The sequence below is a fragment of the Quercus robur genome, chromosome 4, assembly GCF_932294415.1.
Source record: "Quercus robur chromosome 4, dhQueRobu3.1, whole genome shotgun sequence".
Classification (NCBI taxonomy): Eukaryota; Viridiplantae; Streptophyta; class Magnoliopsida; order Fagales; family Fagaceae; genus Quercus; species Quercus robur.
Window position 1 is genome coordinate 71,654,351 of NC_065537.1, and position 15,786 is coordinate 71,670,136.

The following is a 15,786-nucleotide window of genomic DNA, read 5'->3' on the forward strand; positions in this document are numbered from 1 at the left end:
CCTACTCCTCTGATTTTGGCAAAAATGCAAAACTGACCCTCTAAGTTTTTTCATATTTTATTTCAGTCCTCTAATTTTTAAGTTTATTCAATTAGGATTTTTCCATCCATTTTTATTATATGTTGTGGTTATTTTTTCAAATTTTTTAGATTTATCTTCAAAATTTTTTTTTAATTAAAAAAATTCAATTAATGATTGAAAAATATTCTCTAGATTCTTTTTTTTTTAAAAATTTTAACAAAAGTTTGATGGAAGGCCTTAATTGAATAAATATGAAATTTAGAAAATTGTAATGAACGAAAACAAAATTAGAGGACTAAAATAAAATCTTAAAAAATTTAGAGGGTCAAATTTATATTTTAACATTTGATTTTTTATCAAAATAATCCCAACCTCAACTCAGCCCATAAAGGTTATGGAGAGTGATTGCCTATATAGCACACCCATTGTGCACAATCCTTTTAATCGGAGTGGATCTTATACTGGGCCCGCTTTAACTATCGGCAATTATGGCTGTGGACTCAGCCCACAAATGTTAAAAGCGAAACATCATGAGAATGAACCTACTAAAAAAAGTAGCAAATTACTTTTATCCAATTCAATCGGTTTTATTAAAAAGAAAAGGTTGATTAGTTTTAAGATTAATTATTGTCTGAGAGTACTGTGAAATAGATCTCACTGAAATACAACAAACTAGTCGCTAACCCGTGCGATGCACGAGATTGTTTTAAATTAAATCAAACGTTAACATGTTCAGGTTTAATCATTTCTCAAATTTCAATTATTGAAAGCTAAATTGGCTCTAATATAAGATGAAACATGTAATATTATGAAGTAATATATTGCTATAATCATAATGTGCTCTTACATTTGGTTTAATAAGTATTACAAAAGACCTAGTAAATAGAATAAATATACAATTGTGCTTACATCTTCAAGCTTTATTCAATGCTTTTCAAGAATGTATTTCCTCCCTTTCTTAAGCTCTTCTCAACTTCTTTAAGCTACTTAAATTTTCACTAAAAAAATTTTCTAAAATGGTTTACTAATATATACCCTAAAAGTATATTTTAGTAAAACCCAATTTGTAATATCCTTGACAATTTTTTTTGTTACACGTATCTCATCTCAAGTACTGCAGTACCTAACATAAAAAAAAAAAAAAAAAAAAAGAAAGAACGAAAGAAAGAAAGCACCGCAGCACCTAACATTTGACAGCCCTTTTTTTTTTTTTTTTTTTTTTTTTAAATTTTTTTTTAAATTTTTTAACTAACGTTTTTTCACCTCCACTCATTCTTTGTTGCTTTTAGGTTTTATTTATTTTCTTAATCTTCATATTATCTCCTCCACATGTTCTCTTCCAATATGTACTTACATTTCAAAATTTACAAACCCACCATTCACTGTTTCTTGGACAAATTTCAGTTGCTTCTCCTTTGATTCAAGAGAATCAGTGCACTCTTTGACGGACTTTTCTACCAAATAAAGTTCCTTCTCCTTTGATTTTTGTTCCTTAAAGCATTCCACAATTGCTTTCTGAATTGATCTAAGCTCTTCCTGTTTTGATTTGAACTCCTTGTCACACTCTTTAATCAAATTCTGTCTAGAATTCAGTTGATTTCCTTTAAATTCAAGTTCCTCGTTGAGTTCTTCAATAGATCTTCGGATTGCATTATACTCCCTCTGTTTTAGCTCAAAATCTTCACAAAATTTTCTATACAATTCTTCGACTGAATCAAGTTGCTTCTCCTTAGACTGAACTTCTTTAGACTGGTCTATCAATTTCTTCTCTATCAAATCTAATATCTTCTTTTTTGACTTAATTTTTTCTGAACTCTCTTTAATGCAACCATCAATAGACTCAAATTCATTCTCTTTCACTTTCAGCTCCATTGTCCGCTCTTTGATTAACTTCCCTATTTCATTCATAACTTGATAACCCAAATCAAAACTCAAAAACCAATAGAGAGAAGCGGTAACCAACAGAGAAAGATCTGATAGAAAAAACGAAGAAGACCGAGAGCAGAGGAACACGCAGAGACCACAATGAAAAAATTGTATTGCAAAGCTCACAAGAAACAAAGTAGAAGAAGAGAAGAGACCATGACACAAAAAGAGAAGTATCAGATTGGCAGATTTGGGATAATTCTAAGGAAGTATTTCTGGCTTCTGAAGTTGTCGAAGAGTTAAGAATTTATGAAAGAGCATAAGAGACGTTGGACAGAAAAAAGTCAGGTTCGCGCAAGGGAAAGGCAGAGCATCGAGTTTTAGAAAACTTTTATTACGTTTTTTTTTTTTTATGTTTTTTTTTTTAAAATATTATGCTGATGTGGAAATTTGTGGGAGCTCCAAAAGCTTCGGTTTTATATGTATATATAGATTAAGCTTTTTTTTTTTTTTTGGTGGGGGGGGGGGGGGGGGACAAATTAAGCTATACTAGCAAAACACTCCCCTAAAAAAAAAAGCTAGCAAAACACCATTTAAAGGCCTTGCAACATCACAATGTACAGACGTACAATGGGTCAAAATGATAAAGGAAATGTTAACCGATCCCATTTATTAATTAAATATTTTTAAAAACTTTTTATCAGAAATGAAAAAAATAATTGATTTATTTTTTTTACAGTTTTTTATATTTCTCATTAAAACAGTATTAAAACTTTTCTAAAATAGTTTTTAACAAAAGGTCATGTTAACAGATGCCCTTAAGGCAATTGTTAATAAACTATTTTTTTTTTTTAAATTATACCACTTTTAAGAAAATTAAAAAAACTGTTAAAACATTAATTTTTTTTTTTCTATAAAAACTTTCTTAAAATAATTCAGTAGGGCATTTGTTAACATTTTTCCTTTAACTAATACTTTAAGAGTAATAAGACCCAAATGATATAGAAGAGTTTAAAACAACAGGATTTTCCACTCTGAAGAGATGCATGTTCTTTTGTTTTTGGGTCAACTCCAAGACTTGGTAACTTAGTAGCCCAATGTGTGGCCCAGTAGGCTCTATTTACGGGTCAACCTCCATCTCTGCTCCTCCCCAATCTGTTTGTTGGGCCCTGATCAACAATGATGGTCCCAACTCCCAAACACCCCTGTTTTTTTTTTTTTTTTTTTTCCTTAGCTCTCTTTTAAAAAAATTTCATCATTCAAAATATATATTGCGCATGGCATTGGCTACAAAATTCTTAATACAGGAGGGAAAAGGAAAAAAAAAAAAAAAAAAACCAAAAACAAAAACAAAAGCAAAAAAAAAAAACACATGATAGCTATGGCTATGGGGAAGCTTACCTTATCGTGATGAAGACCTTTATAATAAGTCATCATTCTTGTGCACCTGTGGTGATGAAAGATAATTTCAATATATTAGAATAATAATTTCAATACATTACATTGAATGAGACATTTCTCAGAATATTAAAAAAAAAAAAAATTATTATTAACTTGAGGACGAAGTTTTCCTTCAAACCTTGTAAAACAAATCTCCTCCAAACCATTATGTGGGGAATTCATGTGTATTAAATCACTTGAGTCACTAAATTATTTAAACTAGTCACATAATAATTATTAATTTGGTCATGTGAGTAAAAGCACATGTTGATGATCATATGAACTATCACATAGTGAATTGGAAGATTTTCTCCAAATCGATTTCATGTTAATGACTTAATGCGTAAATTAAGCTGTCATTTATGTTTTACTAGTAAGAACATTCATGATGCCAGAAAGCCCATTAGTATGATTAACAAATCCCAACCCATGCTTTCTCAAAAAAAAAAAAAACAAATCCCAACCCATTTATCATTTGCAGAATTAGTTACCATATAATTAGATTTTATTTATTTATTTATTTTTATGTGGGATAGAATTTTACTGTATCTTAATTTAAGCGTATGTAAATGAAGTTTTCTCTTAGAGACTTAAACCTCGATTTTTGTCTTAAACTTATGGAGTGACCATTACTTTTGTAACCTTCAAATGTCTGTGTCAAGTAATTAAGTATAACTAGCAATAATTTAACTTTATGTCATCAATAGAGACATTTATCAAGAGTAATAAGATGTGAGCCAATTTCTTGTGACCTCAACAACTTCAATGGCAGAAATCAACAAGTTAAAAATAGGCTTCATTTCACTTTGGAAAAAGCTTTTTAATTTTGAATAAGCTATTTAAAAAAAAAAAAAAATCAAGTGTTTGGGTTTTATAGAAGAGTAATGGACATATTCGGATACCGAATATAACATAATGAGCTTATCAAATTTCAAGTGGCACCAATCTTTCAGCATTGCTAGAATAAAATGTAATCCTAAGAGGATGGGACTTTCTAATCGCAATTTAAACATTTGGAGTAGCCTATCAAATTAGATTTGGTGGTGTGGGAGGATATGCTACCAATTTGTAACATCTACCAAGCCAAGCATAATATACCTGTGACTCGAAGCCTTTGTTAGCGTATATGAGTTCCAAGAAGTTTTCATCGAATTGAATTAAGCTCGGTAATGACAGCACTCATGTTCACCCTTTCTCTTGAAAATTCCACAGAACAAGCAACCCCAATTCCGAGTATCAAAATCAAGCATTCTTGATATTTTGGAATTCCATTGGGACCTTCATTGCCAGTAATGTCATTCATCCTTGTCTCCCCCACTTCTCTTTTTTGAAGAAGAAAAGGATCTACAATGTTAAATATTCTTTCAGGCAAAGATGCTTTAACAAAGTCATGAAGGTTTAAGCTCTCTTGAAATATTTTATCAGTAGGCCTTTTCCCTATGAATATCTCCAACAATAATATGCTGAAACTATAGACATCACCATATGTTGACACCTCATTTCCCATACCATACTTTGCAATTACACATAACTTATATGTAAATGTGAACAAAGTTTTGTATTAGAAAAAGAAGGAAAATGATACATAACCTAATAGGTATTAAAGGAGCTTTGTTAGTGGCATGTAATATGAAAGGAAATAATAAAGATTAGTCAATTTTTTTATATGTAACACTCTATCTTCTACCTAGAGTACATCCTTTTTAAACTTGCGCTTTTAGGTTTTAAAATAAAGTAAAAGAATATGGGAAAAGGAAAAACAATTAAATTTAATAAAGGATAATGATATTCACCTGGAGGAGTATAACCAACAGTTCCTCTTACTCCAATGGAACTTGAATGGTTAATAGGAGAATCTTGGGTTGCATCAAAGAGCAATCTTGCCAAGCCAAAGTCACCTATGTGTCCAATCATTTCACCATCAAGAAGAACATTGCTAGGCTTAAGGTCGCCGTGAATGATTGGTGTTTGGCAATGGTGATGAAGATAATCCAATGCATTAGCAACATCAATGGAAATATTCAACCTCTGAAGAAGACTCAAACTCCTTGGTTCCTCAAGTATCTCATTTATTCTTGAAGTTGGATGCAACCATTCATCTAGGTTGCCATTTGCCATGAACTCGTATACCAAAGCTTTAAAATCATTACCTTGATAGTCAATACTAGAACATGATGTAAGCACCTTTACAAGATTTCGATGCCTAATGTTTCGTAGAGCCTTACACTCAGCTACGAAACTTTTGGAAGCTCCATGACGCAAAAGGTTGAGCACCTTGATAGCAACTATATGTTCACCTTGTCCAAGAATTCCTTTGTACACGGACCCAAAGCTACCCAAACCAATTAGATTGGTAGAAGAGAACTCGTTGGTTGCATTTAGAATACTTTGGTAAGATATATTTAGAAACAAATCTCTTGAATCACTTGATGTGTTTTCTTTTCTTTTATTTCTTAAAGAATAAAGAAATAGAAGTGAAAGAATCAAAGTTACTCCAAGAAGCCCAGAAAATATAAAGATTATTAACTTCAAGGTAAGGGTCAACTTCCTCCTCTTGGATTTCTCATATTTGCATTTAGGAAGTTGAAACTTAGGTATGCCCCCACAAAGCTTCTCATTTCCCTTAATTGTAGTTGCACTCATGTTCTTGAAAACTCCCTCCATTGGCACCTCACCCTCAAAATGGTTGTAAGATAGATTTAGAAATTGTAAGAAGACAAAGTGCTCTAAAAATTTTGGAATTTGGCCAGACAAATTATTGTTAGAAAGATCTAGGAATTCAAGACCTCTTAATGATTCCCAAGATGGAGGAACGATCCCTTGGAAGAGGTTTCTTCTCATGGCTATATATTCCAACTTCACACAACTGCCAAGGCTTGTTGGAATTTTACCAAACAACATGTTTTTAGAAATATCTATTTGTTCTAGATTTTTAAATTTTCCGATATCTGTGGGAAGGACACCAGTAAATTGGTTGGCAGACAAATCTAAGGTCATTAGTGAGAATGAGAGACCAATGACTTGTGAGGATATTGAACCAATGAGATTGTTTTTGGCAAGACTCAAAGTAAACAAATTTTGGCACTTGCTTAGACTTATAGGGATGCTGCCTTCAAGATTATTCTGGTCTAAATACAAGTTTGTCAAAATAGTTAAATTTCCAATAGAGGATGGAATGTAACCATAGAGATTGTTAGTATTTAAACCCAAAAATTGTAACTTCTGAAGCTTTCCGATTTCTAAGGGAATATTACCTGATAAGTTGTTGTTCCACATATCAAGTCTCTCCAAATTGATCAAATTTCCTATTTCAGTAGAAATCTTTCCAGATAATTTGTTATTGTCCAGAAGTAATGTAGTAAGAGTAGTTGAAAAATTGCCAATGCACTTAGGCACCTCTCCCCCAAAGTTATTGACATTTATAGTCAAAAAAGTTAGATAGGTGGAATTTGTCAAAGAACAAAGAAAATTCAAGTCATTTTCCCTTCCATTTCCAAGATTGTTAAGAGTAATGGAAAACCATGAAATTCTATTTAGCTTTTCCAAAGATGGAACTTTTCCACTGAGTTTATTTTCATTCAATGCAAGTTCCTCTAGATTTGAGGCATTAGATATCGAAATAGGGATAGATCCCGTAAATTGGTTGTTGGCAATAGTAAATTTTTTGATATTTTGTAAGGTGATACCTATGTCAGACGCAAGATATCCTTGGATTTGGTTGTCTGCTACGTCAAATACCTTTAGTGAAGAAAGATTGAATATTAAGGGAGGAATTGTACCAGACAACCCATTTGCAGCCATACAAAAATACTTAAGTTTGGTCAGTTGACCAAAAAAAGTAGGGGTAATCCTGTGCAAGTTATTATCAGATGTTACAAACGCATATAGTGATGACAAATTTGCAAAAGAAGGTGGGATACCTCCTATCATATTATTTCTATTTATAAAAAAGGCTTGGAGGTTTGACAAGGTGCCAAGCTTTGCAGGGATTTCTCCAGTCAGAAGGTTGTAATCAACAATAAGTTCTTTAAGGTTGGTGCAACTAGATAAATTGCTTGGAATTTTGCCACTAAGTGTGTTATCTTCCAAATCTAAGCATTGTAATCTGTGTAAATGGCCAATTTGTGGAGGGATTTTATCATGAAAGCTGTTGTTAGAGAGGGTAAGATTTCTCAAAAAACTTAGATTTCCTACATGTGGAGATATGGAGCCTACCAGTTTCAAAGATTGCAGGTCCAGTTTGGTGACCCTCTGATGTCGGCGACCACAAGTAACCCCTTGCCATCGGCAAAAGTGGATGCTACCATTCCAAGATGTCATAATCCCAAAAGGGTCCAGAGTGATCTTGGATCTGAACTCGAGCAACGCCAACCGGTCAGTCTCATTATTCCCACCAACCACAAAGGTGACAAACAAGCCACACCATAAGAGAAGGATAAAAACATGCATAGAAAAAGAACCGGACGAAGTAGTTGAACTCAACTGGGAAAACCCCATGCGAAGTCGTGCTTGATACGTGTGGATGTTGGTTTATCAAAACAGAACAGAGGGTTTGATTTCGCTGCTTAATTAGCGCTTATAGGAAAAACACATTTATAAGAAGGTGGAGATTGAAGAAGAAAGACCAACCCAGAAGACTAGGGTCCGTTTGGATACAGTTGAAAACTGAAAAACACTGTAGCGAAATAATTTTTAAATGTGTAAATAGTACCGTGGGACCCATTTGTAATAAAAAAGTTGCTGAAAAGTGAAATTTGTGGGTTCATGAACAGTATACGATGTGCACTGATTGGTCCAAAATAGTTTGAAAAGTCAAAGTTTGCGGCTACTGTTCATTGAACAGTGCATGAACAGTAGCCGCAATTTGAAAAAACGCGTGAAAAAAAAAAAAAAAAAAAAACGCAGACGTAGACGTATCAGCCCAATCCAAACGCAACTTAAGAGGACTTTTATTTTCATTTTATTTTTTTTAAGTAAGAAGAAGACTACAAGGCACTGGTGGCCCATTGTAATGTCAGGACTCAGGTAGTTACAGGATAGCTTGACTTGTAAAAAAAAAAATATATATATATATATATATATATTTCAAAATAAATTATTTACTAAATTAATATATTATGACCGTGCTAAAGAAAAGGTTCAACACTCTAGTTTGAAAAACATTATAATTTGGGTTCAACAAAAATAAGTGTAATGTTAAATCCACAATTTATTTATAATAATTTCACAACAAATCTTATATAATTGCATAAGATTTGTTGTGAAAATATTATAGATATAACATTTCTCTGAAAATAATTTTTGGAGCCGCCAAATATAATCCTTAACCTCTTAAACCAAAAAAGGAAAAAAAAAGGGCTTAAACAACAACAATAAAAATTAGCCTAAGAGCATCCGCTGATTTCCATCTATTTTGCACAAAAAAACTACTTTTTTTATTTTTATTTTACACACCCATTTTTATAAAACACTCACATCAGTTTATCTAGTCTACACATTTATTCAATAAAATATTTATTCTTTTACAATTTTTTATTATTCTCTTCCTCACTGCCCCTCTCTCACAGACCCAACACGCAAAGCAATTGGTTTGTTTGGTTTTTACTTTATTTATTTCAGAGGGTCAAAAATTTTAATTCCCAGGAAATTTAATTTCCTTGAGAATTCAATTCCTTAACCTCAATATTTTGAAATCCAGGAAAACCGGTTTCAGATTTTGATTTGAAATTTGAAACCATGCGAGCTCAATTGTTTTTGTCGGCATCCGGTTCCAGCGGTCCGGTGATCGAAATGGCTTCGCTTCTTTGTTCTAATCGGTCTTCTTATGCTCCTCTTAGCACTGAAGATCCAGGTCCTTCAAGGTACGCCTTTTTTATTGTTAATTTTCTTTATTTCCTGTTTGGTTGGTGAGAAAGTGGTGGAAAAGAGTAGAAATAGAAGGAAAGACAATCGACTCCACTCAAATTTGAGTGAGGTTTATTGCAAATTTATTTATTCTTTTTTTTTCTCTGTGTTTTTCTCGGCAACTAAACAAATCCTATGCAATACTAATTTCTTGTTTTACTTGATTTTGGAAGAAATTTTTTGATGTGGTGTTCTCTGTTGATGCATGGTGTGGCGTTCTCTGTTGACGTGGCATTCTCTGATGATCGACAACAATGAGAGTGAGGTGAGGGTGAGAGCAACCAGAGAGACTGAGAGAAGGAGAGAGAAAAAATTATTAAATATTAAATGCAAGTGCTACTATAACCTTACATATATGCACGGTTATTGTAGTAATTGTACCTTCATGCATAATTTTACACCCACTAACATGGGTATTTTTTTGATTAAAATATGTAAAATAAAAGAATTTTTTATTTTTGTATTTTAGAAGACTTTGCATGTAACGACCCAAGGAAAAGCGCTAGCCACATCTGCGCTATACCTCAAAAGGACTAGTCATAATTGGTGCTCCTTGCAATTGTTAATAAAGCCCAGTTCAACCTAGTAAATACCCGATGTGGGACTCATCACACACCCACACACATCACACAATCAATCAAATTGGGGTATCACAATCTCCCCCACTTAAATCCCTAACGTCCTCGTTAGGGCCCACTTTGTGGGGTAGTGTCTCTGAGCCCACATGGGCCTACCGGGCCGGCTCTGATACCATATGTAACGACCCAAGGAAAAGCGCTAGCCACATTTGCGCTATACCTCAAAAGGACTAGTCACAATTGGGGCTCCTTGCAATTGTTAATAAAGCCCAGTTCAACCCAGTAAATACCCGATGTGGGACTCATCACACACCCACACACATCACACAATCAATCAAATTGGGGCATCACAATCTCCCCCACTTAAATCCCTAACGTCCTCGTTAGGGCCCACTTTGTGGGGTAGTGTCTCCAAGCCCACACGGGGTTACCGGGCCGGCTCTGATACCATATGTAACGACCCAAGGAAAAGCGCTAGCCACATCTGCGCTATACCTCAAAAGGACTAGTCACAATTGAGGCTCCTTGTAGTTGTTAATAAAACCCAGATCTACCCAGTAAATACCCGATGTGGGACTTATCACACACCCACACACATCACACAATCAATCAAATTGGGGCATCACATTGCATCTACTGATGTGCATGCTCTAAATAACAACAAGCGAAGTCTATCAACTCAGAAAAGGTTGAGAAGTGTTCTGTAGCCGAATACTTTGTACAACATCGAGTTGGACAGGTCTTTGTAGTCATGCCATTTCTATTTGATTAGCACCGTAAGTCACCACCAAGAAGAAAAAGTCAGGTTACATGGCGGTTAAACTAGACATGAGCAAAGCCTACGATAGAGTTGAGTGGATTTTTATAGAAAAAATCATGAGGAGGTTAGGCTTCCATGAGAGATGGGTGGATTGGATTCTGAGGTATATAACTACTATCTCTTTTTATGTCCTAATTAATGGTGAGAGTCATGGGTGCATTACACCGTCGAGGGGGTTAAGGCAGGGAGACCCTTTGTTGTCATACCTCTTTTTGCTGTGTACAGAGGCAATTTTAGCCATGATTGTGGAGGCAAATAACAACCAGGAGCTCAGTGGCATTTCCATTTGTAGGGGGAGCCCTAAAATCACCCTTCTATTCTTCCCGAATGATAGTTTATTATTTTGTAAGGCAGAAAGGCAAAAGAGCCAAACTTTGGTGGAGATTCTGGAGAGGTATGAGTTGGCTTTGAGGCATAAAATTAATGCGGACAAGTGTTCTGTGTTCTTCAGCCAAAATACAACACCCAACACAAGGAATGAGGTTTTGGGCACTCTTGGCCCTATTCAAGACACAAGGCATGGTAAATACCTTGGCCTCCCCTCTATAATAGGGAAGTCGAAGAACCAGGTCTTTGCTGAAATAAAAGAGAAAGTGGGGAAAAAACTATCAGGGTGGAAGGAAAAAATGCTCTCAATGTGGCAAGGAGATTTTAATTAAAGCAGTGGCACAAGCTATCCCAACATACATGATGAGTTGCTTCCTACTTCCTAAGGGTTTGTGTGAGGACTTGGAACGGATTATGAGAAACTTTTGGTGGGGTCAAAAGAACCAAGAAGCAAAGATACCATGGGTGGGGTGGAAGAAAATGTGTAAGTCTAAAATACAAGGAGGGATGGGCTTTCGCAATCTCAAGGCTTTCAACTTAGCTATGCTAGCAAAGCAGGGATGGCGCCTCCTTACCAACCTAAGTTCATTAGTGGTCCGGCTCTACAGAGCTAAATATCACCCTACAGGTGATGTCCTTGGAGCAAAGCTTGGATGTAATCCATCGTATGCCTGGCGAAGCATCTACAACAGCTTGGAAGTGATAAGAAAGGGCACTAGATAGAGGGTTGGGAATGGGAAAATGATCCACATTTGGGAGGACAAGTGGCTCCCTAACCCAACCACCTACAAGGTCTGCTCCCCCCCAAAGAGACATAAATGATTTCCCAATGGTCTCATCTCTCATTGATGAGAACACAAGACGTTGGAGGGCAGATAGAGTAAGAGCACTTTTCTACCCGCTTGAGGTAGAAACTATACTTAATATACCCTTGAGCTACAGCTTACTGAGTGATAGTATTATCTGGTTGGGCAACAAAAGGGGTGTGTTTACGATTAAGAGTGCTTACTATGTGGCTTTGCCCTTGGTTAAAGAATCGGGTTTGGGTGAATGTTCAGGTGGAGACTATAAAGCCCCACTTTGGAGGAAAATGTGGCATCTTAAGATTCCAGCCAAAGTGAGAATATTTGCTTGGCGAGCCTGTGTGAATGGACTGCCGACTCGCTTGAATATGGTGACAAGAGGAACTGATGTTGATGCAACCTGTCCTTTCTGTGGAAAAGATGGGGAAAGCACAAAACATGCTCTTCTCTATTGTAAAAAAATTTGTGATGTCTGGTGGTTTTAGCAGTCTTGCCCAATAAATCTTTTAGCTAAAACAAATGACATCGTGGATGTGGCACTACGAATTAAGGTAGCTGGTGCCAGTCATGATTTGGAAATATTTTTTGTCACAGCGTGGTCGATTTGGTACAATCGGAATCAGGTGGCTCATGAGGCTCAAGGTTTCTCTTCAGTACAAATCTGGGGTACTGCACAACGAGCCCTTACTAACTACAATGTTGCTGCAGCTATCAATCTTTTTTGGCAACAACCTTCGGAGGTTGGCTGGTGTGCACCTCCATCGGGTCTGCATAAAATAAACGTTGACTGAGCAACGTTCAACGATGGCAAACCATCAACTGTAGGCGTGGTAATTCGAGATTGTAGAGGAGTGGTTGTGGTAGTAAGTGCAAAGCTACTGCCTGCACAATATGAAGTGGACGTCACCGAAGCCTTAGCTATTGAAGAAGGCATTCTTCTAGCCCGACAAAAGATGCTCAAGCAAGTTATTATTGAGTCTAACTCGCTCTCAGTTGTTGATGCAATTTCCTCAAACTCGCCCTATGGAGATTTAAGGCCCATCATTCAAGGGATCCTTTTGCTGTCCTCTTCCTTTGATATATGGAAAGTCAAGCACTTGAAAAGGGAATACAACAAAGTGGCTCATGAGTTAGCCAGGACATAATTGACCTGGAATGAAATAGAGCCTCCTATGGTTCATCATCTCTGCCAAATTGATAGGGCTAAATGTTAGGAATTTTATGTGTTTCTGCCTTACTTTGTTGTACGTCAATTTCTGAAGTGTTCTTATGAAATCAAGAAAAGTTTCACCTTTCAAAAAAAAAAAAAAAAAGAAGACAAAGTCAGATTCCATGGCTCGCCTTCACTAGTCAATCACGAGTGTGGGATTTTGGCATAAAAAACATGGTTTCTTTGTTTGTTTGTGTGTATTTTTTTTTTTTTTTTTAATAATAATATTACAAAAGTTGAAAGAGTAAGTCTTGTGCCACAAATGTCACAACTCGCCTATTTACTCAATATTATATTTGTTGCTAATAAACACAAAAAGTAACACACTTTTGAGTCCATATCCTCACATTTTGAAGCCATGCCACTTTGGGTTTCTACAAACTATGAGTGATAGAAGGATTACCGAGGACTCAAGAGTTAGAAAGTTACATTGTCTTTTTTCTATTCCTTTTTATTCTTGGTTAAAACCTTAACAAAATAAATTTTCTTTTCTAATTTTTTATATCGTCATTTACTTTTTCGATTTTATGTTATTTTGGGATGTTGAGAATCATAGAATATGAAAAGAAATTTGTAATATTTTTTAGTAAATGTTGTGATTTTTTTTTCTTCCGGGCTCACTCTAGCATTCAGACGTAACATTTTAGTAAAACAACACTCCTCCCCCCCCCCCCCCCCCCCCCCCCCCCCCCCCCTCTTTTTTTGGTACTTATTTGTAGGTTGACTGGATAGATTAAAAAGAGTAGTTTGGATTATGCTTCGCTAGATTATCAATGACACATCCTCTTCTTTTTTTCAACTTCTTTTTACCTTGATGGGCTTTTGTTCTTATATATGTAGTGTTGTTCTATATATCCGTTAGATGGTAGTCAAAAAAAGGACTAAGATGCAAGCATGGATTAAGTTACACTAACTTTTTTTTTTTTTTTTTAATAACAAATGAGGGTATCCAGACTTCTTATATTTGACCATTTTCTTGGGTGGACCCACACACAGGGAGGAATTCCTTGAAGGTGATCAGGGGCAGCTCTACATCATGTTCTAACTTAAAAAAAAAAAAAAAAAAAAATTATGTGTGTGTGTATATATATAAAATATTTTTTAATTAGTTTAATTTACCCTTAAAAAATATTTTTGCACACCCTAACATCACATATCACTGATATCAGCCCAACCCAAAACTAAATAACAGCACATCGTAATTTTGTTTACAAACTTTCAATTGTTGTATTTGTCCCTTATAGTTTGAATTAAAACGAAATGATAAATTCCACCCATATGAACAGATTTTGTATTTTTTAGACAAATAAATTACTTGTTTCAGGTTTGATAAGATTGGGGAGCTATGCATTCGGTTCGATTTTGTTATGCTTGGTACGAGTAATATATTGAATCAATCAACTCAATATAGATTAAAAAAAAAAAAAAAGGCCCATTTTTAATGCAACTTGTTCTAATATGCAAAGGTTGGATTCCTTAGAGGCAAAGCGATTCAAGTCTTCAAACCTTCATGAAAATATACCTACTTCATGAAAAATAAAAATAAAAATAAATAAATAAATAAATAAAAGAAAAGAAAAGAAAAGACCTACATCATGATAAAATTCACATAATGGATCAGTTAATCATTCTAATTTTCCTGAATAAAGCCTATTATTGTTTCCTATTAAAAAAAAAAAAACATAAGATTGGGCCCATCCAAAATGAGTCCAATTTGATTTTTTTTTGAGAAAAGTCCAATTTGAATTTAACTGGCTTTAGTAAATTTTTCACATTAAGAGACCTCTTTCTTTTGCTGAATACATTAAGAGACCTCTGACGCATTATTATTCATTGACTATATTAAAATTCTGGGCATCGATGAGTGACATTACCAAGTCTTTATAACACTAGTCTTTGCCAACTTCCCGGTACCAACATTTCAAAGTCCCGGAGTACTCAACTCACATAAATGGGCTTTAATCCACTTGCTTTTATTAAAACAATATACTTCAGAAAAGTCTCTTACATTAAGAGACCTCAAAATGAGTCATTATTAACTATTCATTGACTATATTAAAATTCTGGGTAGCAATGATATTACCAAGTCTTTATAACACTATAGTCTTTGCCAACTTCGAATATCACACCATAAAGTCCTGGAGTATTACATCGGGGTGATTAAACTGTGTGGACTAATGAGAAAGCCAATGGAGGTTTCATTAATTTTTTAAAAATTAGCAAAGTGGGTTTATAGTGGAGATTTAATAAAATAGCAAGGTGGATGGTTAACGAAGTACCACACATGGTCTTGAAAATGGAGTCTTGAGTGGATGGTTGATGAAGTACTATACGTTCTCGTAAAATAATAAAGTGGATTGATGAAGTACATGCTTATAGGACTTTTGAATTTTGATAAGTAAACAGTTACATCTAGAGTTATTGAAGTGGTCAAGACTGGAATTCTTGCCATTTGGTCATTCTTTAGCCGTTATGATTGTATTTCCTCTAGAAGATTAATTTCAACCTATTGAATAGGTGAAATAGGATCATAATTGCCCCTCAAGGAATTTCAATCGGAATCCAAGATTGTAAGAAAATTTTATTGGGAGATAAAAAGTAGTCTGATTGATTGCCATTTATTCTAGAGCGTGTAATAGAAGTGGTGTGACCCCAGCCGTCAACATTATAACTAAAATTATTATTATTCTCAAGTAATGAGTATTTCTTGACCGATTTCAAATATAAAATAAGAAAGTAATTATTGAGAGATTAATAGTTTTCTATGAATATGTTGGGTTTATTTTTCAAGATCATAATAAATTCATTACCAAACTC

The 15,786-nt window shown here is 34.7% G+C and overlaps 1 protein-coding gene across 3 annotated transcripts in view; it reads right to left on the reverse strand.

The window, feature by feature from the left end:
* LOC126723581 (probable LRR receptor-like serine/threonine-protein kinase At3g47570) overlaps window positions 1-15,786 on the reverse strand; it is an 82,533-nt gene that overhangs the window by 1,011 nt on the left and 65,736 nt on the right. For 2 of the 3 annotated variants that reach the window (XM_050427146.1, XM_050427148.1), the window contains one exon: window positions 3,289-3,334. In XM_050427146.1, the coding sequence (XP_050283103.1) occupies window positions 3,321-3,334 (14 nt within the window). In that variant the 3' untranslated portion in view covers window positions 3,289-3,320. Of the gene's footprint in view, window positions 1-2,825; window positions 3,093-3,288; window positions 3,335-15,786 lie in introns of those variants that run through there. The other variant, XM_050427147.1, reaches the window with a different exon arrangement.